The 24,527-nt window shown below is 30.8% G+C and overlaps 1 protein-coding gene across 2 annotated transcripts; it reads right to left on the reverse strand.

The window, feature by feature from the left end:
• Window positions 1–743: 743 nt before the first annotated feature.
• Window positions 744–22,909, reverse strand: LOC134695222 (ubiquitin-conjugating enzyme E2 E1-like). 2 transcript variants are annotated; one of them, XM_063556434.1, is made up of 5 exons: window positions 22,760–22,909; window positions 22,166–22,360; window positions 21,779–21,829; window positions 4,410–4,542; window positions 744–3,237 (listed from the first exon to the last, which is right to left on the reverse strand). In XM_063556434.1, exons 2-5 carry the CDS (start codon window positions 22,348–22,350, stop codon window positions 2,986–2,988), a joined length of 621 nt encoding a protein of 206 aa, XP_063412504.1. In that variant the 5' UTR covers window positions 22,351–22,360; window positions 22,760–22,909; the 3' UTR covers window positions 744–2,985. The 2 variants fall into 2 exon arrangements, with proteins under 2 accessions (XP_063412504.1, XP_063412505.1); XM_063556435.1 differs by having other exon boundaries at window positions 22,166–22,363; window positions 22,760–22,881.
• Window positions 22,910–24,527: the final 1,618 nt, after the last annotated feature.

Raw genomic sequence — 24,527 nt, forward strand, 5'->3', positions numbered from 1 at the left:
ATATTTTAAACACATACAAAATAGTCAGTTTCTTGTAAGGCATGTCCTAATTGTTTAGAAAAATCATAAGAAGCAAAGTAGAGAGCACTTTGCCAATTTAAAAACTTGAAAGTTACTTCAATGTCAGTTTACTACTGTACCTCAATCTAATAAGATTTTTCTACATATCTTTAAAGGCCACAGTATAAAAGGTGAATCCTCAACCATAATCTTTGGTTTATCCACATCAAACTGGTAACTAAACTCCAAAGAAACCCTGCCATTATTTGTATCAACTGGTGTTGCAGATACCAAGAAAAAGATCTTTACTCATGTTTCTGAAAGATATTCATGTAGAAGAACCTTTATTGGGCATGCTCACATCCCTCATGGTCCTAATTAAGGGAAAAAGCTTTTAGTGACTGGAGAAAGTATGGTTTCCATCCCATATATAGCATCTGCAATCAAAATAAACTGATGGAAGGGTCAAATACTACCCATACCTTCTTGCTTGAACGGGAGTCACTTCTTTGTAGCATGAATTATAAAATGGCCAAGAAGTGAACATGCCAGTTGACAATAACATTACAAATCTGTGTTAGTAACTCACACAAATATTTCTAAATAACAAAGAAAGCATTTGGATAACCTGTTTTTTGCATTCCTTTTCTAAATTTATTGTATGATTGTACGTACTGTCACATTTTGTATTTAATTGTTGTTCAAGATTTCTTTTATTTGGTGAAGAACAACAAAACAATATATAATAAACATGTTTACCATTTATTGACAATCATAACAACTTGTATAAAGGGAGGTTACCTCAATTAATTGTTTTGATGTGTAGCTCAACATGATTATATCCCTTTATGTGACAATACACTCAATTTTATCTGTATTTGTTTTGGCTCTAAATTTTATTTTTATTGAAAAAAATCAATGACATTTTTTTGTCACTTCTCATCTTATAATTGAAACATGTCATGTTGAATATACACATTTTGCAGAGGCTAATCACTAACACAATATACAAAGGCTCAATAATTTGTTTTATTTTTTAAATAAGGAAACAAAAGTAAGTTCACCACTGATCAGATGTAGAATACATTTTCACAAAGCCCAACTTCTTTTCATTAGATTTTATTGATGTATTAATTTCCTTTTATTTATCATATTGTAAATATGGAAAGTTGAATCAAGTAAATAATATAAAATTAATCAGATTTTTCAAGAATTTATTTCTATATTTTCATAAAATTGACTATTACATGATTATTAGATATAAAAAAAAATCAGCTTTATTTTAGTGCCAGACATTGCTAAATTCATAGAATGTCACAGCTATTTGTAGTACAAAAAAAAACCAGTTGATTGAAACTTGTGCAGTCGAAAAGACAATTGTCTACATTAATAAAATCAGATCTAAAAAGCAAATACAAGTTCCCTTTCCAATACATTTATCTGCCCATTCTATTAAAATTACAGTAAAAATATGAAAGAACTAACAATAACAAAATTTCAATTACAAAATATCTTTCTCTCAAACAGACATGACACACTACATACAATAACTTCTTGCTCTCCCAAATGTTTACTAATCTGAAAAGTACATTAGGTATGCTCTAACACTCATTTCCACACAGTTTTACAAATGACACAAGTAAATACACCTCGTATAAAAATACAGCTGAGAGTTCATTGTATTATAATGGATCAGTACATGTGAATGATCCTTCCATTTTATGGAACTTCATTTCACATTGGCTCAAAACAACATTTGTCTGTTAATTTTGGACAATAGAAAGTATTTATACTTTAAAAACAAGTGGTCAAGAGAACAATCAAGTTATGGTGATGTTAATTAGATAATTCATTTTCAATGGTATTTTTCAATGCTGTTTATTTTACTCTCTGTAATACATATATCTATAACATATAATAAACTATATGAAGTTGGCAACAAGCAGACAGTATCCCAACATATCTTTAACTTAACAATTAAAGGTCACTGTATCATGTTATTTGTTGAATATAAAATTGACACAACACTGAACAAAAGTTGGTTGAATTTAGATGTGATCTTTTACTTCTTTTCTTTCCCTGATTTTGACCCGATTTTTTTTGAAAGATTAGCACACAAGTCATGTCACATGTGATTTAAATGTTATACAACTGTAGAATTGATCTTTTATTTCTCAAGAGATTAACACCAAATAAGACATCTATTTGAAAATGCCAACCCTTTCTCATTACATTTGTACTAGTAAGATGGAAACTACTGAATGATGTGCTGATCCAATCACCAGCCATTTTATTTTCGAACACACTCCAATCATGTGACTTGTCCACACATGTAACATTTAAAGTCACTTCCAAATGTCACATAAACAGGTGCTCTTACACTCATATGAGGTTTATTCAAACATCAACTCTTATAACATTACATACATATAAACAACTTACATAACATGCTCATGCAAGTACAACTAAAAACACTCAACTCCCTTAAATAACATGTGATAAAATGCTTACCCAATCAAAATCTTACAAATAACATCTGACAAGGCATACCCAATCAGATCTCACAAATAACATCTGACAAAAGGCTTACCCAATCAGATCTCACAAATAATACAAATAGACTTCACATACAATTACATTATAGTACATTACTTTAAAATATTATCTGGCAGTTCATTAATAATAATTTACACTTTCATCGACTGTCTGACTGAATTATAGTCATCTAAGCAGACTACCATGTGCTCCTGGAGGCAACTCAAAGTTCTTTTAAATCATTCATACATTTTCACATCTGTTATACAGACTTTGAATTTACAAATGAATACATTTTGAGTAATCAAGTATTTGAGGAGTCAATATTTGCCTCACTGTACTGCACATGCACAAAGATGACAAATTTAATTTTACAATTTTGTATTCCAAAAGATTGCAGACAGGGAGGACTTATCTCATTCAGACATCTTTCTACAAGCAAACAGTCTGTTACAATCCTGTGGCAAATCGTTTTGTCCACTGTCTGGCGACTCTATCATGTTCTGGCCGATTCTGTAGGTACTGTGTAGCAATGCTTCCCACTAGAGGGTCTGAGGGATTACAGTCTGTTAATAATGAACATATTGATAGTAAAACTTTTGATATTGTAAGGGCAGGGCTCCAATTGTCTTTCAAAATGTCCAGACATATAACTCCATTACTGTTTATGTTGCAATGGTAAATACGAGTCCTGAATGTAACCTGGAAAATACAACACAGTTTTACATAAGTTCAAGAACATTAACAAATACATCAAACTTTCAAAATATCTATACTTGTGCTACATATACCAGGGAATTAGATGTCAAATCTAAACTAATCTGTACAAGGTTTAAACCAATAATACAAATGATAAAGAGTAATAAACAATAAACTGTGAAAACAAGCTTTCTAATACACCAAAGCCTTCTGGGAAGATTTTTACCATAAAAGGTCCACACAGGTAATGGTATGTGGATATTTATAGTATTTTTATATTAGACCAATGTTATGTTTTAATATTCACAGTATTCAGAGGTCATAATCTTAACGCAATACTATAAGGTGTACTAGGGCATTAGGTGCCATATCATTTTCTTAAGATGCATAAAAATCTCTACATTAGACAGATTTTTTTTCTTTCTTTTATATTTGGCAAACTGCTTTACAGCTGTTGGATCTCAATTTTTTTTATCTGAGCTGTCATAAAGCTGCTGTTAAATTTTCTCCGCTAACACTTACATTCATAATAATACATCGCTCTTTGTTGTGTTGAAAATAAATGAAGAAGAAGAAAATACCAGTGTCCATGTCGTTCAACTGACACTCAGAAAGTCAAAACTTCCAGACATCAAATCATTAAAACAAAAATATCTCACCAAATAACTTAAAGCCAGTTTGAGTATGAAATGTTTTATGGGTAACTGTAGCAGAGAAGAATACACTTACATTTTTTTTGCTACCAAGATTACTCTTGACCTCACAAAAATGTCAACTGAAGGAATCTTCATTTTGTTACAACTAATAATCATAGTTCTTTCACTGATAAAATTCTTAAATTCAAGATTTATCTCATAAGTCTGTTCTGTTTTATTTTACCTGTAACCTGATGAATGTTCACCAGTTGTGGACCTATAGTTGTTAACTTCTACAACATTGGTGGAGATTTGTCTCATTGCCATCATACCATATGTTCTTCTTTTTATATCAAATTTGGTATCATTATATTTGCATTGCTGTTCTTGGCCTTTATTCAGTATTGCGTGTTTACACAATGACATCTACCCTCATTTATTTTGAATGTTTCAGCCTTGTACTGTTGAAGGTTTGAAATTCAACTCTGAGTCAGTTTACATATAATATATGAAGGAAGTACATCTAAATGAAAAACTTACTTTTGGTGGTTTGAATGGATAATCTGTGGAGAAATGTATATCCAAGAAGAACACGCCCCCTTCATAGACAGATCCTGGGGGGCCTAGAATGGTTGACACCCATTCATACATATTGTCATTCTTGGGTCCAGCACTGAAAACAGAAAAACAGTCAACTATGAAGGTTGTGTACCAAATAAAACATTTTCATGATTTAAATCATTGTCAATTTTCAATGAAAAGACTTCGTATTTTGATTATGTTTTTGCAGCAAGTATCCTTATACTTGGCCTCTAGGATTAATTTATCTAAATTCAAAAACTTTTTTATGTTGCATTTCTTCAGGTCAAAAGTCTGAAACATATCAACTTTGGAAGACCTATCTTGGTGAGCTTGATGTGTGTACTGTTCATGGTTGATGGTATGTACTTCAAAGTAATATACAGTGGATAAACTTAATTTTTTTTTTTTTATAAAACTGACATCAAGCTTAGAACAATAATTTTTCAAAAATGGATTACAGACATACAAAATTTAGTTTTTTGACACCAATCAATGATTTAAATATAGTAATGCTACATTATTACAGTGTGCCAATCTATGGTTATTTATAGTAACATTAACTGTGTTTATTGGTCTATGAGTCTTTAAATGGAAATTCTAAATGTTCTAAACATGGTTCAGGTCAATTTTGATCTGCATTAGTTCACTGGTTATATTGTAACTTTCAAATATACTGCACAGGAGACTAAGTGGAGGAAGTATGTCGTTAGACTGCAAGGACATATATAGCAAAACACTCTTATTCTAAGAACTTCATTGTTATGACTTTATAGGATGTTTCCCTACACTATGATCAAACCTAATATAGATAAAATCTATTCAATAAAGGTCTATGAAAATATCATTAGCCTTTAAGATAACTAAACGTTTTGTATAAAGTTCAGTGTCAATCACTGCTGACAATTATTTTGATGGATTTCCATCCCATAATATATCACAGTATCTGCAGTAATGATCCAGACTTTTAAAAATGAGTGATACAAGGTGTTGACTTCACTGACTAAATTGAGTACATGTATTGATTTTGCAATTTATACTTAAAAATTCCAGGTTATATCATCCAATATAATAAGAAGTTGTGGTATAACTAATGGAGATTAAACAAGGCCATTTTAGTTATATTTTCTCCTATCTATTTTTCTATACTTAAATTATACTCCATTCTATCACTTTTATTGTCTGTCCAACAATCCGGGACTAGAATTACATTAAAAGTACAGAGAACAAATAAAAGTTCAGGTGGCTGATTCTATTTCTAGGTCCACACAAATGATGTTTAAAGTCCAAGTCTTCAGAAATCAGTAGAATTCAATAGAAACCAACTGAACTGTTATATCTCATGCAGTTCAATGAATTCACAGTTTAACAATTAGATTTTCCATGTTGTACAAGCTGTATCAATTTCTCTCTAATTATATCATTTACCGGTATATGTGTAATGTATTTGTAATATGGGGGTTTGACCAGTTTTACCCTTGCCATGTATCTAAAACATATTAATGTACTCAGACTGTGCTGCAATACTAGGCTACATGTGTGTAATAATTCTATGTTTGAATTCAGATTAATTTGCAGAGGCAGATTTAGGAGGCAGAGGCCTGGGCCCCCCCTTTTTGGGAAAAAATTTGGTTGCTTATATAGGGAATCAGTGAAGCGTGACTGGAGCGGGCCCCCACTTAGGTCAGTCAGTGGCCCCCACTTATGAAAATTTCTGGATCCGCCACTGATTTGTATAGCATTTGACCTTCATCCAATGGTCTTCTTTAAACACAGGTTTTACTGTTGTTATTTGATTTTACCTGGAGAAGCCTAGCAGAGCTTATTTGTATTATTGCATTCTTTCAAGTGACACAAAATGTTTTTCTCATAATTCTTTGGCAACTTAAAAGTTTGGCGTACCATTTACATATCAAACTTATTAACACTGGGTACTTCTCATTGTGTCAATGAAATAAAATTTAACAAAAACATTTTTAGGCAGATGTTACTTTTTAGTTGATTATAAATGAAAACACAGGTCAATAAATTTTGGAACTCTACAGACAGATAAATTGAGAATATTAGTCTTCATGATAAAATTTGTTTAATAAGGATATTTCTACAAAATTAGCAAGTCATGTTAAATACTTTCATGTAATCTTAAATTGTCAATCCCAGTATTTATTATGTTTTAATCAAGCAACACAAAGTCTTCTCTAATGCTTCAAACGTTATTCAAAAGTCAGTACAAATCATTGGTGATAGGATGGTGATAGAAGTTGTTGACTTTGCCTGCTGTGTTGAGTATTGATTGTATAATCTAAACTAAGAAGTCCCCAAACCTTCCGGTTGTATCATCCATTCACTTTATTCTATTTCAGATTTCTACATAATTTGTCAATTCCTGTTGGTGAACTTCCATCTTTGTCAAACATCTATGGTTAAGTTTTAAATGTTATTTAATATTCAGTTGGATGGTGAATTGAATATTGATTATATAATCTATAATTAGAAGTCCTCTAAACCTCTAGGTTATGTAATCTATTAAATTAATGGAAATAACACTTTGAAAACTATTTTTGATTTCTACAAGGCCATTTCAACTATTGTTTTTTTTTTAAATGATCAGCTTTGCAATGTGAAATTATGCTTAAAAGTCCAACATTTGATTTAAATGTATTCTTTACTTCTCATTTCATTTCCATAACTTTTCAAAGTTATATATTTTCCTTTCTAATATCATTCAGGGATAATCTGATTATTTGCATCATATGGGAAGACATTGGACTGGATAAAACATAGAAGTATAGATAGAATTTACTTGTAGGTACTTACAGCGTAAATTTTGAAGACAAAAAATGAAATTTGAAATAATTGTGTAATCCAGTAAACATTACTAGTTTATAACTTAACCAACAACAAACATCTAATGATTCTTTGATGTCACTGAGACAACCTTACATTACAAGTTAAACAACAACTTTTTCTTATGATTCTTTTTAGCTTTTTTTTGCAAAATAGTTACAGTTCATAGGTGTACACGTTATTCATTGATAAACTAAAAGGCACCTGCAAACCACAGACACACAATTTAGTTAATTATAAAAATAAACTATCCACTGGAGACCTTATCAACTACAGAGTACATGTCTACGTAGCCCCCACAATATTGAACCGCCGCAACCAAGATGCCAGGGCTAAGTTCAATATCGTAGCAGCTACGTAGCTGTTTCGCAGCTGCTATCAATATCTATGTAGCAGCTAGGCTAGTACGGTGACCTAAAGTTGTTAATGTTTGTGTCATTTTGGTCTTTTGTGGATAGTTGTCTCATTGGCAATCATACCACATCTTCTTTTTTTATATTAGCTAATCTATACATAAACAACAAACATGAAACCAAGATAATATACAGATACAACTACTAGATAATTATTTTCAAATTTTTGTCAATTGCTAAGGAACACAAAGCTATTACGTACTAATGTTTCACTTTAAAAAAAAATTAATCAGATTACTTGAAGGACATTTGAGTATCAGTTTTTTTCTTCAAACTATTCCCAGAAAATCCATAGTAAATAATGAATCAGATGAGGTCAGAGTCATTCCAAACTGTATTCCCCAGATAATTCAAACAGATAATTAAAAGTGAGTTTAAGAAACATCACTGTACATGGTAGCTTTAGGACAAAGTCATGCTGATAAATCAGGTAACTGGTCAACATTCATATTAGTAGTACATGTATAGATGATAGATCCGTCACAGTCCATCAGTAACTCTCCTCCTATTAATCTGAATTTTCATCATCAGCACCTAATCAGTAATGGTACCCTTCAGTCATTCAAATTTTGGAGACGATTAATAATCTTTCACCGAAACCGTAATATTCTATCAATATTATCCAACAAATTCATACAAACTATTATTCCTTCTGTGTGGACATTAAATGCTTGTATACTGACATCTTTATGCCATGATTGATTATTTTTTTTCTTATTTATAACTGAATTCAATATTACAACATCAACAAACTGAATAAGGCGTTATCTCTTCATAAATAACTTTTCATTATCTCTCAGTCCTCACTAAATATCCCATATGGACCCCATCCAAGGTCATTCAAGCATACCATGGTAATAAATCATATATTCATTTCATAAACATTACATAATGATTAGCCTTGCAATGTATAGTTTTAGTAAACACTGATTGTAAAGTTAATGTCAGTTATTATATTTAGCAAATTGATATTATAAAAAATTTCAAAAGACAACGATTGAGGCCCTCAATGGGTATTTAAATTCAAAATATAATTTAAATGTTAAAATCCATCAATTATACTCTTTAGATCATGCATTATTTCTTGCAGTATCAACTCTTGTCAAATACCACAAATTAATGATGGACTAGCTATGTCTATTGTTTTGCTTGCTAATTTGCAGTTAAATTTTATATTTCAATTTTCTTATTCATTGAAAAGCCTGATTTCATTAATGATATGTTCAAATCTATCTTATCCTAAAAATAAAAAAAATAAAAAATGAGTTCTGAATTTTTCTCTCCAATTCAAAAGATTTTTATAATGAAATCATCGTGAATTAAACAGTGTCATTAGCATTGTTCAGCAAGACTTGATGCTAAACAACAATAATTTGTATTTTTATCAATAAGAGAAGTACTTTATGCAGCAGACTGGTTATTGACTGGACGGTAAGCCATACATTATTGGATACTACTTTGTATCAATACATATTTCTGCCTTCTGATTTACCAATGATGAATTACAAAGTGAAAGGACCGTATTAATTTTCATTAGGTACTTTTTGTCTAAAAAATTGTCAAATCATCATCAATATTGTAAATTAGGAAAGTATATGGTATATGTTGTCCAATAATTCATATAAATGAGGTCAAGAGCAGATCAATGCTGCCAGACAGTCATGTACACCTTACAAACTGAAACATGCCATACACCAAACATAGCTGACACATTTTGCACAAAGGACCTCATCCATGAAAACTTAACATTAGCCAAAGAACTGTAAAATGGTTTCAAGGTTATACAAACCCTGTCAGACAGACACGTTGACCTTGCCATTCTATATAGCAAACATACGTGTAGTAATCATATTACTCATAGTACATGAGAAATTCATGCTATAAAAAATAGCTTGTATACCATAAAATTGAATTGAAGGTCAAACAGAAACTTAAAAAATAAGGAATCATTAAACAATTAAGGTATAAAGAATACAGGTATGAGAGCTTCTGAAAAACAATGCTGTAACAAATAGTTTCCACTGTTGCTGAAGGATAAAAGTCTTACATGTCAAGGTAATACAAAAACTGACAAGTTAGCAAGTGTCCTGTTAAACAGAATTTAGAAGTGGAAGGTGGCCTTGAATTAAGTTACATAGAGAAGCAATTCAGGTGTGAAAATATCAAAAGTAATGTTAACTCACTTGCTATGACTTTATAACATGAACATGTATTAATTTAAAATCGACTCAAAAAGGTTAAAGTGGTTTTAATCAAAATCATGTGGTGTCATACATAGATTACATACCTAAACAAATATTGAAGGAAACTTCATGATTGAAACAAAGATAGAATTAATTTCATAACGAGGTTAAATCTTAATTCCTCCACACACGTCTACAACTAGGTTATAAATGAAGTGAAAATCACCTAACCATTCAAAGAGAATGTACCTGTACTTTCACTCACTGATCCTGACAAACCAGAATTATTGTCTAATATCGAAACTGTGGTTGAACCAGAATTATTGTCTAATATCTTAACTGTGGTTGAAAAGATTACAATGGGTCAATAAATAATTATATGCAGGTTCAATAATTTTATTTATAAACACATTTCCATTTAGAAGTAGATAACTTTCAGCAGATTTTTTAATGTAGATGAAAGTAACGATCTGTCTGTCATTAGGTTAAAATACAACTGTATGCCTACATATATTTAGAGAGCCTGTGTAAAAGAATATATCAACCATTCCTATCTAGTTTCTGTTGACAAAAAAGTCCTCCAGAATTACTGCAATTGAAATTTTGAAAACTTGCCTATAAAGCAGAAGACTTTTTTGTGTGGGTGCACTTCTTTTTTTAAATTTTTTAAATATCTCAATTTTTTTTCATTCAAATTCAGTGGACGATCCAGAACTTTTCTTAAGGGCGGGCCCGTTGACTAACCTAGGCCTCCCCTTGGATCCGCCTATGAAATTCAGAGATCTTTGCACAAATTGGCAATTACGTGGTCATGTAAATCTTCTCTGTATCAATTATATTTGAGTAAATCTTAAGCAGAAGTGATTGTATATTACCTTTCTGATATATCCTTTCTATAGATGTTTAGTATGTACTTCTGATATAAATAATTGTCATGAAGATAAAACTTATTTACACTCAATAATCTTTGCATATATCTAAGTCAGTAAGATATGGCAATGCTGTCAAACAAGACTCTTATTAGATGTCTGAGGTCATTTAAAAGACTTGCACATCTGATTAAAGTTTATATTAAACTACACTGCATGACTTGTCACATAACTACTCAGTTTCTTCAAGTTCTTTTTACTGACATTAAATATATAAACCTCACAGATAATGAACTGACCTCATGTTCACTGTAAAATCTGCCTTTTATTCATATTGATTTTAATGATAGCATCAAAGCAGCATCATATTATAGAGTATCATTTGTCCTCAGCGTGGAGTCAGTTTCTTAACACAGTAACCTCATTTCTAATTCTGTATCAAATTTATTATGTGTCTTTAAAAAATAATTTTTTTAAACTACCCAAAAAGTGTAAGTTAATTTACACCATAATTGTACACATCACAATGTCTTCTTGATAAATAATCTGCTCTTTTCTTCAACATTTGAAAAAATAAATTCAAATTGATTGCTCAGTTGGTTATCACTTTGCTGGGTTTAACATTCAAGTAGTTATAAAATGTAAGTGGCAATCTGGAACTAGAATTTTCTAGTTTAATAAGACATATATAGACAGAAACTAACTAATTTTAGAGACAAATAAGCATTTCATGCTTGTAAAAATTCTAAAGATTAAAAAGTCATTTGGGAAATAAACTATTCATGGCTTACACCAATCCATTGGTAGATCACCCTAAAGCTCAAACTTAAACATCACAATTCACCATAATTTTTCACAGAAAAAACTTTCACATAACCACCAAGATGACTTCTCACAAAACAAATAACCAAATGGCTTCCAGCAGTCAATTTCCTAAGGTCAAAGTGAAGTACATACATGTATGTGGTTCCTACTACATGTAAATTGAAACAATCTCTGCTTACAGTTCTTGTCTAATAGAACATTTCAAAACAATTTACAGGCAAAATCAAGGACCCAAAAAATAGCTTAGTAATCTATCTAAATTATTAAATATCGGTAGGCTAAAAATACCTTACTTTATTCAATAATAATGTACATTTATACCTGGATGTGGTATAATTAACATAAAACCGATGAAAAAACTAAAAGTGCAGGAAGAATATGACATTGTAGTTCAAATAACTTTCAAAAGAAAGAACAGACTTTTATTGAACTTGCAATAAAAAAATAATCTAACATAAGACTATATGTTAAAGAAATATATAAAGATATTGATAATATTCATAAGCGTAAAAAGTTTATTGTATTCCTGTCATCAGTTCACCAGTTGTGTGCTGTTAAAAGTCTGCGCCCAAGTCTTTCCCACTACTAGTCTGAAAACCATATACCGACATGTTTTTATGTGTTCAAACAAAGTATTGTAAATACTTTCTAGTCCAAATAAAACTGAACAAGTCTCGGGCATCAGACAAGTGACTGACAGGCGAACAGAACAGTGAACTCTAAAACTCTGTGTAATAACATCTCAATGTATCAATGAATGTTTTATTTTATATTAACACTTAGGTTATAAATATGAATTTCTGTTATAAGTAAAAGAGCAAAGGTTACTTTTTTAGCATTTCATATTAAAAGAATATCAATAATAATTACAGTTTTGATGATTTTTCCTGAGTTTCCTCAACTTTTCAATTATTTATAGATCATTGCACAATCTTGGAACCACTATTTTCAATCTTCATTACATATCACGTGTCTTTGTGGGGCTTCAGTGGCTAATTGGAATAAGTAGTTACTGCTGTAATCACTAAGCCAGTTAACACAGTGAAGGTTGTGATTTTGAACCCTGCTCATGAGTGTGTACTCGATTCCAAACTTAATTGACTAGGAACGTCAGTTTTGCTGTCAAATAATGTGCACATATGGGTAAAAATGTGCATTTATTCAATGTAAAACGAATTATTCACTAACTTTGACTGTGAAATTGAGTTACCGAGAGTAGTATATCTGTCAGCTTATTTTTTACTCAAATCATGAATTTTCAATGGCATTTTTAAACACAGTATAAATTTATTGACAATCTTCTAGACATCTATTTTTTATCTGTAACATATTGACACTTTGTTGAGGTCTTGGGGATCATATAAAAATGATCTGTGGACATAGCTTTCTATGTTTTTGGGTTGCTGTCTCTTTGACATATAAATACATCCCACATCTCTTATCATTTGTATTAAGACATAAATACTATTGATTAGTAAGACTGCTTAAATCATCAACATTTGGATGTATATAACCTTTAACCTTTGGATATAAAGCAGCTGCTCAGCAGCTTCTTGAGTTGTTTTGTACATTTTCCAAACAAAAATCAAAATTAACTTCTTTCTATTCATAATGTCAATGAATCAATGTGTTGTTACATAATATAGTGGAATTATTCTGAATTAGTCAATCAATGCCTGATTAGTAATTACATTGCACTTGTCAAACAACTCAAAAAATCATACTGTACAAATTCCTAAAAATTAACTAAGCAAATCAAAAATCATGATCCTGTGTCCATTTTTTGTCTGGCCTTATTATAGGGTTTATAACAATTGAGTTAAGACCTCAAACAAAGGAGTGAGTTAAGACTTCAGCTCAAACAAAGGCGGAGTATCAACAGATTCTCTAATCAAAGTTCATCTCATTTAATATGAGCATCAGTGCATGGAGTTACTTAATAAATAATTCTTTCAATTTCTGTAAAAGTTTAATATCTGTTAAAACTGAGCACATGATACATCTTAAAGAGCACTCAACACTGGCTCACTTATAGTAATTTCTGATTTGTTTAAACTTTAATATAACAGCTGTACAAAAACACTTTAATAAGCCTATCTAAAACAGATAAAACATTTAGCAGTATTTATGAGGTCACATTCATTTTAATATTAAGATCTTTTAATATTCTTATCCAACCCTGCTTTGAGAATCACATATTCCAAATTCTATCTGTATATACATCAGAGGCAGATCAAGGGGAGAGCTCCCCTTTCTCCTGAGTTCGGACCCCCTTTAAAATGACTGGATTTTCCCCTGTACATGTTGAGTTACTTTTAAATAAATTCAAACAAAAATAAATAAAAATTAAAATTTCTCTACCCTTCCAAACTTTTATTGATGAAAAAGTAAAATTGTAAGATTACAAAATAAAATGGATAAAATTCCATTGACCTGATGGTTAATATGAACATAACTTTGGTGTTTGTCCATGATTCAATGGACTCCTATATATTTACATAGAATGTGACAGGTGATTTAACCTAATGAGGTGTTACAGACAAAATCTTCACCAGATCATTTATCAATATTTTTAGAAAACAATAACTTATATATATATTCTCCCTTTCCTCCTTCACCCCTTATTCAATTTGATATGCATTTTCACATTACCACAAATTAATACAAATATAAATATAAGAATATGTGGTATACCGGTTTGCCAATGAGACAACTATCCACCAAGTCACTAGAGATCGAATGACATAGAAGTCATCACATTTATAACAAAATTAAGATACATTTTGATATAGAAAATTAAATTACATTTTCCTTCTTTTTTCACTATACAGCCAATTAAATTTGATATGCTCAATAATTAAAATGTCATCATATTAGCTGCTTAACATTTATTTATTTGTTTGGCCTAAGATCAGTTTGTTTGCACAGATTTTACTGTATAAACATCTAATCAATAGTGTACACCTAGGTAAATACTTTTGCACCTGTCTGAAATTGTCATTCTATGTTATATCTGTTTAACATGGTTTTATTTGTTTAGCCTAAGATCAGTTTGTTTTGACAGGTTTCACTGTATTATCATCCAATCAATAGTGTATATCTAGGTAAATAAAGTCGCACCTGTATACAAATGTCAAGGTCGTTTACAAAATTAGTAAGCATAGATATAGTATGTACAAAACTACATGTCACTCTCTAGGTTTAGTCACAACTCTCTCTCTACATTACAGTGAAGCTCTGTATCTCATCAACCTTTAACAACTTTATACTAAGCCATTTAAATCTTCATATCGTAAACCACAGAACTGAATAGTCAATATTACAAGTTAGAACAAAACAGCTTTACATGTACTGATCCACCTTGAGTAAGTCAAAGTTAGTCAAAGTGACAAAAAGTCCATTTAGAACCACTGATAATGTCTTCTTTGTCTTGTATTGGAGTCAATAGTCTCACCAATGTTTTATTGATTCGTGTCACACTTAAAAATCAGTCAATAAAATATATTAGCATGATGATATATCTGTCTGAAGTTCTACAATCACCAGATCTAGGGAGATTGATAATAATTCACAGACCTTTAAACTGAGAAATTGGACCATTTTATATATTTTTTTTTTTACTCTATCAACATCTGAAAAATGCTTTGATGAATAAGTGGACAGGACTGTATATCCAGTAAAGGTTTTCTTTGCCTCCCAGCCTGTTGCAAATGATATGGACACTTAGACAACACATTGCTTATGTCCTTGGCTAATGTATCAGCATGCAGCAAGGGTGAACCTTATGGAATAGACATACATGTTTCACTTTACACACTGACCAGAGGCTGATTTAGAGGAGACCAAGGTGCGTGCCCCTCCCTTTCAGAGGGAAAAATTTGTTTGATTATATAGGGAATCATTGAATCATGACTGTAGCATTTGCCCCCTTTTATGAAAATTCATGTTGCCTTAATACCCTTTTAACCAGCTATTTGATCAGTAACCTTTTCTTTAGGTTAGATCTCATACATGCATATGATGGATTAAGAATTCATACTAATTTCATACAACATAAATACTAAATTCCAGAATTACAATAGCTTAAAACAATCGGCAGGTGTTGCATTAAAATAAAATAAAACTATCTGTTCACATTTCTGGTCTGGAAACATATGCCAGTTTACAAGTGTAAATGTTTTAATCTATAACTGGTCATACCCAACTGAAATTTACTGGCCATCATCCAGAATAGAATTCTGTATTGAATACTCATAAAAATCAACAAAGCTGCCATAGTCATAGACTAGCAATTGAAAAATTGAAATTCACTAACTCCAACCTCTGAATACATATTGCACTTGTAGGGAGGTGTAGTTTTGATACTAGATCAGGTGAGTTACAACAGGATTGATTTATTCATAGATCCTGCAACTGTTATCTGATTCACACTGGATTAGGCCAACACAACTAATTACATGTTATTAATAGAACTGCTCTGTAAGGATACACTGACTGCAGATATTCATATCTCTTCAGGCCTTGGGGAAATAGAGTTTGTTTTGTGAATAGATTGATGAAAAGATGTGGTATGAGTGTCAATGAGACAACTCTCCATCCAAGTCACAATTTGTAAAAGAAGATATGTATATATATATGCAATTCACTACTAGAAGTATATTATAGTTGTTAGTTAAAAATAATTAAATCACTATAACCTCTTATTAATGGAGTCAGCACTAAACAGTCACGGTACAATCCTGTTGTGTTCAGTATATAAGATTGTGTTGTAATATAAATCTCACATAAATAACATTTGTCTCATCAAATATGACTCTCTCTAAATGTTTATTGTATAAAAATAATGGAATTAATTATTTCCTACTACATTTTGAACTTAATGTATGCAAGAATGCATAAACACTATTTACAATACAACAAGACAATTACAAATAAGCCTACTTTGCAATGTTTTATATGTTTATAAGAATTGATAGTAAAAAAGAGAGGAAATCGAATTGTGAGGTAGAAGTCTATTTAGCAGACAGACAGCTTCTAAAGGACATCAATGGTTATATCAAACTTATTTCCACAAATACTTTGTTTTGGGTTAAGTTCTTCCTAGCCCACATAACAGTGATTTATTTTTCGTATTCTTCTCACTTTCTTGATGGATTTAAGGGAAGATCAAAGATTTACCTATCGCAACGATTTAAATTTGTGTTGTTTTTTTTCTACTCTCAAAAGTCCTGAATATTACAGTCATATGTATTGGTACAGTAAAACCATGATGTGTTTGGTTGATTGATTGCTTAAAATTTTAAATTATCACAATGTATAATAGTTAAATAAATGACTTGGTAAGAGATCTTTTGTGTTGCTAAAAGTTTCCTTATCAGCATATTTAATGATGTCAGAGTATGAATATCAATTTTCCACCAATTTCAATAAAAAAAAGGCAGATTTCAATTGGTTTTAAAACCAGAAATTAAACATACTGACAACACAAATCTTAAATATTTGATTGGTTTTTTTTCTTGGCCTAAATTGGTTTAAATCCAAAAGATTTTGTACACTTTCACCAAAATCTTTGTTTGGCCTCATTGGAGTGTAAATGTAAAATGTGCCATGCTCTCTACATATTTTATAACCCCTTGTTACAATTCTTTTAGGGCTTAATGCAAGTAGGAAACAGAGGCAGATTTAGAGGGGGGCTTTCCTATCTTTTCTGAAAAAAAATGGTAGCTAACATTATAGAAGTATGACAGTAGCAGGCAGTCAAGCAGTCAATGGGCTCCCACTTATGAAAATTTCTGGATCCGCCAATGGTTAATTACAAGGCAAATGATTGATCCCTATTTATACCCTTTTATTCAAAGGGTGAGTAAAAAATTCATGACATTGACTCATAACACAACCATGAACTGAAGATCAAAAACATATAGGATTTATAGTTAGTTTTGTTCTTGTCTTGAAGATGCATGAAATACATATTTGCCAAAATACAATAATCCAGCAATTGAAAGGTGAGCTTAATGATAAGATAACAACAACAATACTTTATATTAAGAGGGTTCATAGTCAGTTATACAACATAACTTTCCCTGCTGCAAACTTTGTTCAACAACTTAAGTGCAAACATGTGCACTTGGATGGAGAGTTGTCTCATTGGCACTCATACCACATCTTCTAAAATACATTCTTCTTTTTTTTATATTCGAATGGACTGAAGTACACATTTACATGTTTTAAATGCTGTTCTTCATTTGATTTTCATTATTTTTCTTTCCTCTTACATTTTTTTTTTCAAAGTCTGTACAAAACATAAATTATTCTGCCTAATCTGATATCTCAACAAATTGCACATGCGCCTACTGAACAACTTGCGATAAACAATAATATATCTTCATACAAACAGATACATAAATAAACACAAGAAATAAATATTCATTTTGAAGTGATAGCTATGACAGTTTCCACATAACAATAAATATATGGTTCTAAGGCTAACATAGATATATATATAGCCTATGTTATTAATCTGTATTTAATAATCACATTTTGGTTTTTTAAATACAAATAGATATTTGATCTCAGATTATACAATACTGAATTCATAAAAATATAAAGTGTACTTTTAATAGAAACCTTTAATCCCACAGAAAAGTTTATAAAAATAACTTGATAGATAAATAGATTGGTTAATGATAACACTGCACAATATAAGTTTTTCTGTAGGCAAACTTAATTTAATTCCATTATACCCTGAGGTAATACATGTAACTTTGTTTTGTGAGGTATAAACTTGTCCCAAATCCCATAATAATTTGTTAATTCATAGTTTGAAATCATTTGTCAAATCCACTTATTGAGACAGTTGATATTTTTTTTATCTACTTGTTCTTAACTTGAAATTATCTCATTTTGCAAAGAGACAAAAAAACATTAAACTCTACGAAAAACATTTTCTTAAATAAAATTATACCAGGAAGGCAGGAAAACAAAATATAATTTTTATCAAATATTTTCCATCATAGATTACTTATTACGATTTGCCGACTAATTCTTATTTGACTGTTTATCAATATTGAACGTTTTCTACCATCATATATAATGACCAGTTTCCTGTACTTAAGATGTATAAAACTGAATGTTTCTGGGACATTCCTACAGTTGGCTAGTTTGTTTGTAATTTATTGAACTTGTCCCCTGTTTGTATTCACCTGTATTAAGATTCTCACACAATCCATTGAATTCTAAATAAATCCTATAACTATATTATAATTATTTTTACCTGGCCTTTTAAATGGATAAGTTCACCAGGCAAAAAAATGTTTTAGTACTATATATCCTCATTGTGGTCAAAGTTTACAGGAAAATATTATGTAAGAAACTGCTAAAAGATTTCACAATAATTTACATTTCAAATAAGTATAAAGCGGATCCTTCCCAATTACTTTAAGTATAAATGTTGAAAAGTTGTTGAAGTTTATAGTATGCGTTTTTTAATAATGTTCAATGAATGGAAGTTAAAACATATTTGCGACACAGATATCCTGTAATGTTTAATCAAGTTGTAATAGCAAAGCTTTATAATCGTTTTGCTACAAATCTACGATCTCAACTTAATTATTAGGAACCCGGAGTTCAGAAATATATCTATAACTACATGTAATGTTTGATTTCAACGATTTTTAATTTAAGAACATTTCTTACTAGCTGCTTGATCAATCTGATTAATATCTTAGCCTTTCAAATAGGCACCAAATAACATCAGCCTCTGATATTTCACTTTGAAATGTTCGGTGGCACAAAAAAAGAGGAGCAGTCTAAATCAAAATCTTTTCTGACATCTTAGTCGTCCAAAGATCAATTGTCCAATATTTTTCCTATGTGTCTTAAGTGCCCTTAACAACATCTTGAGAAAACTAACTAGTTCAAATTAAATTTTACTATCCTAGTCATTGGATTAGAGGCTAATCCTGGAAACTTTGCAGACTGGTGGAGAGGTACTAGGATGGACGGTCATTATTGTTTGTTTCATAGTACATTATTTTTTTTTTTTTTTTTTATATTTTTAGCTACTAATGTTTTCTAAAATTTGTAATGAGATTATGAGACAACAATGCTGAATATTTTATAATTTTGAATTAGAGTTCAGTTGAAAGTTCAGTTGAACAGAATGTTTAACTAGACTATTCAGTTATTATCTGAAGTTCTGGTCTAAAACCTAAATATTCCTGGTTAAAAGGCCACTGACTCTTGTTGATATGTGGTAATGACTGAGGATGGTGTGATTTCTAATGATGGATCAGTCAGAACCTATAAAGTCTGTTATTGATTAAAACATATTATCACAAAGGCATGTTCATCAAATCTATTATAGTTTAGATAAATACTTGTACAAAAATATTTAAATCTTTTAATTCCCAAAGTGTAGAAAACTGGTGATTTAGTTTGCACAGATTATGAAAAAGACATACTAAAGATCCAAATACCAAATTCCCAAGTTAAAAAAAAAATACTGTAAGAACCAATTATAACCAAAGTTATACAAAAAGCTAGTCTCCACAGGGAGGACATCTAAACAGCTGCAGTGACTACTTTCATCTCATTAAATATATTTGTCAATAAAACAGAGTAAAAGTGTTTTTCATTGGCTGCTAAAGCCATCTTCTGAAAATATATGTGTTCGTCTTTCATCTAACATGTCTAACACCATAACAATTTCTCTACTAAAGTAAACGCCTTACAATAAAATTGTATTTAAGTTTTCAAAATTATGCAAAAGTCTTTTAATTTTGATAAGCCAAGACAGCTGGACCATATTTGCATGTATGTTGATGGTCTTGGTTTTCTTTGAGGGGATCAGAGCTTGATAGCTGGCCTGTATTCAGATCAGAGCATGATACCTGGCCTATATTTAAACAAGGCATGTACCATTACTCCATCTAGAAATGACAATGATACTTAGACAAGCAAGGATTCAGGCATGATAGTTGAATAAATTTTGATCAGGGCTTAGAGGTGGACTGTATGTGGATCAGCTCATGGTACCTTGACATTATTTAGAGAGTGACCACACCAAGTACCAAATTAAACATTATCAAAGATTATAGATGAACATGATTTCATGACACCAATGTGCAGTTAGTTATAATTTAACTTTCAAATATCATATGCAAATCAACTTTCATTGTTCTAGTTCAACACATAACTTTTTCTTTTAGGGTTCGACAAACCAACACTATTATTTAAAGGCTAGTAGACTTATTCACACTGAAAATTGCACAATAACCACCAAATATAAGTAAGTGATCCTTCCATTGTATATAAAGACTTTTGACCAAGCTCAGTGACCGAATTTCAAATTAAACTTTTCAGTTCAAATATTCAAAACACACAATGCAAAAATAATGGGTTTTATCCGTCATATGTCTGTGACACAGGCTGCTATAAGTGATTCAATATTCAATGAATATTTACAATGTAACTTGCAACAGTACGTAAAAAAATATTTTTTTGGATAAACCTTCTCATCCCTGGAAGGGAAGGGATATCTTTTGGGGGAAGGAGGGTTATTATAATACATTTTGTAATACACTACATGTAATACAATATAATATGGAGCAAATGGTTATTTATGGAGAAGATGTTTATAAATAGTTAACAAGGATTCAATTAGAGTTGTACATTATATATATTCATTCATTAATCCTATGAATGTTTTTTTTAATATCCATTATACATTAATCCTACATTAAATATACATCTATTGAATTAAAAAAATCAATTGTATATACAATATTTAACATTGTCTCTTTATCATGTTTATGTGTTTTAATATTCAATGGGATTCTATAGCAAAAACAACCTTGGATAAACAACAACTTCATTGTGAGAATAAAGATATATATATATATATATATGTGTGTAAGACTGACAGTGGCTACCAAGTTATTGGTGTTTGGATTAATAATTACCAAATTATTCAATTTAAACACAAATTTTAATTGTGAGAAAAGCTGTGGATGGCTTCATAATCATTTATAACTTCTTAAATCCACCAAAACATTAATTTTGACAAACTACTCATTATCAATTATACCTGTAAATGTACATTCACTAACATGATATACATTGTAATCTGATGACTTAAAAAATCTAATCTGAAATTAATTGTTAAAAATCAAAAAGTAATAAAATTTGCTTACCTGCAGTTAGGGGGTGGGTCCAATGTTATTTCAGCCAATTCTTTCTGAATTCTACAATAAATAATGTCACCATGTTTATTTGGCCCTTCAAGGTATGTTTAAACACAACATACATTTTTGTAATTGGCTTGGCCTAATACATAGAAAAAATTCAATTACAAATTTCTCGAAAACTATACAACCGATTTTCAAAATTTTTACAGCATGACAAACTAGAGATCACACAGATTTTGAAGATATATATTTGATATATAAGTATACAACAGTTTTCAAGAGACGAAGTGTAAAATCTTATATGCAAATGAGATAGTCCGCGGCTATGTTCAACGGAAGAGATCGTACAACGAACAATACAAGTACGACACATTGCAAATCATCTATGCTTACCTTTTCAAACTCGTTCCCGTCGGTTTGATGCTTTTGGTTGATGATGACTTAGTTGTTGAGGGAACAGGGAGGGGTGTCTCAGGGACCGGGGCTGCACCAGAACTAGTGCTTGGACCTCCGTTTGTTTCTTCGTGTCCCCCTCTTGACCTTCGTCCTCTACCACGACCTGTGCTTCCACTAGACATCGCCTTCCTTCTGCTCAAAATAATATAAAGTTGTGACATGATATGTACAAATCTATTTTAAAACAAGTTTTATCATTCAACGCAATCGACAAGTAGAATATTTCAATGTATGAAACGCGATCTTTTAACATAAAAATTGAAAAATATACTTTAAATAATTATCAAATCGTCAGATGATGATGACCAATATTTAGAACAATCTTTTACCTACCCCCCACACTAATCCAATTAAGTTATCAACCCGTCTAATCAACACAATTAACCTTTTTCTTAACCGTGGTGTCAACAAATATTTGACCGACAAGCGATGTAATCAACAAAGAAATTTTCACTTTGAAGTAAGTTTATACCTATTTAAAGATATTTTTCACCAAAATGACCACGGCACATTTATAGAACTATTATTTACCTAATATCCTGAGTGGTTAAAGAAACGATTTGATGAAGTAAGAACAGGAAAAATCCAATAAAAAATACTGTTTTCAGTTCCGACTTGAAACGTGCAGGGCGATGAATTACGCTGTTCTATTTACCTCCGGCGAACCTGTCAATTTTACAAATGAATCTTTTTATGTTTAATGTTCATAAAAAATATTACATGATGACATTTTCTGTTAGAAATAAAATACAGATATTTTCGGTTCGGCTTCTTTTTGTTGTATCAACAGAAATAAACAATAAGAATGCTTTGAAATTCCACGAAATTTATCATTTTTATTGGGGAGGTTAACATAACCGCATTAATCTTACCAAATGATTAGAACTAGTTATTTTTATGCAGGGGCGAATCAAGCAATTGACTAAGAAGTATTTCTTTAAAATTGGAAATCGAAATTTTAGAAAAACGTTTAAAGTTTGAATATTTTATTCTAATCAATTATTTACTTTAAATGGTATCAATTGTAGGGAATTCATATGTGAATCGAATGAAATATTCCTTTTCGGTGCCCCGTGAATGGACTGGTCTACATTCACAGTCAATCAAGGATAACAATAAGAAATCAGTGTAATCACTATCAAATCTTGATTAGCATACTGACAGCTATAATTTCATGCAAATAAGAATTAAATATAATTTTAGTACTTCAAAACACCAACTTAAGGATGTGTCGATAGAACTGAACGAAAAAACGTGTATCCTTGTATTGTTATTTGTTTTAATTACTTGTAGCTGGAGTCCCTGATTAATCTGTTTCACTATTACATTTTAAAATTCTAAATGCGGTGCCTAATAGCTGCGTTAAAACACAAAAAATCAAAACAAATCATTTTAAAATTTGGGATCTAATAGACATAAGTACAAAAGTCGCAAATTTTTGTATAAGTGATATTGGTAGATCCAGAACTTTTGATAAGGGGGAGGGGAGCCGGGGTGTGTTTTTTTTGGGGGGAGGGGGATCAGATCATCTAACTGACCTTAAAAGGGGGACACCAGTCATGCTTCAGTGATTCCCTATATAATAAACCAATATGGTGATTCGGTAAAGAAAAAAGAGGGGCGAAAGATACTAGAGAGACATCTAAACTGATGTTATAAAAATCGAAAATAAACTGACGACGCCATGACTAAAAAAGAAAAGACAAACAATAGTTCACAAAATAACATAGAAGACTAAAGACTTAGCAACACGAACCCTAGCAAAAACTAGGGCTTATCTCCGGTGCTCCGGGAGGTAAACAGATACTGCTCCACGGTAGGCACCCGTCGTGAAGTAAGTCAAGTATAAATCGGTATAGCCTTAGGTCACATTCGTTTAAAGAGTTGCATATGGCAAGCCATTTTACTACTGGCATAAGACATCTAATAAACTTTATAAGATATCTCATAAACTATATCTTATAGACTATAAATGATACCTTATAAACTATAGAAGATATCTTTTAAATTATATAAGATAGCATATAAACTATTATAATATATCTCATAAACTATACAAGATATATCATAAACTAAAAAATATATATTATAAAGTTTATGAACAATCTTTAAGTTATTTTAATTAGTCAAACGGCTTGCCATAGTTTCGACTATCATCTGTGAAATGGATATCCCATAACGGCCAAGCAACTCGCAATTCCGTAAAATTATGAAGTGATGATTGTGTTTAGAATTGACATACACTTCTTTTAGCTAGAATATTTCGCGGTTCTATCGCCTTACATAATTCCGAAACAAA

The sequence above is a fragment of the Mytilus trossulus genome, chromosome 13 (assembly GCF_036588685.1).
Source record: "Mytilus trossulus isolate FHL-02 chromosome 13, PNRI_Mtr1.1.1.hap1, whole genome shotgun sequence".
Classification (NCBI taxonomy): domain Eukaryota; kingdom Metazoa; phylum Mollusca; class Bivalvia; order Mytilida; family Mytilidae; genus Mytilus; species Mytilus trossulus.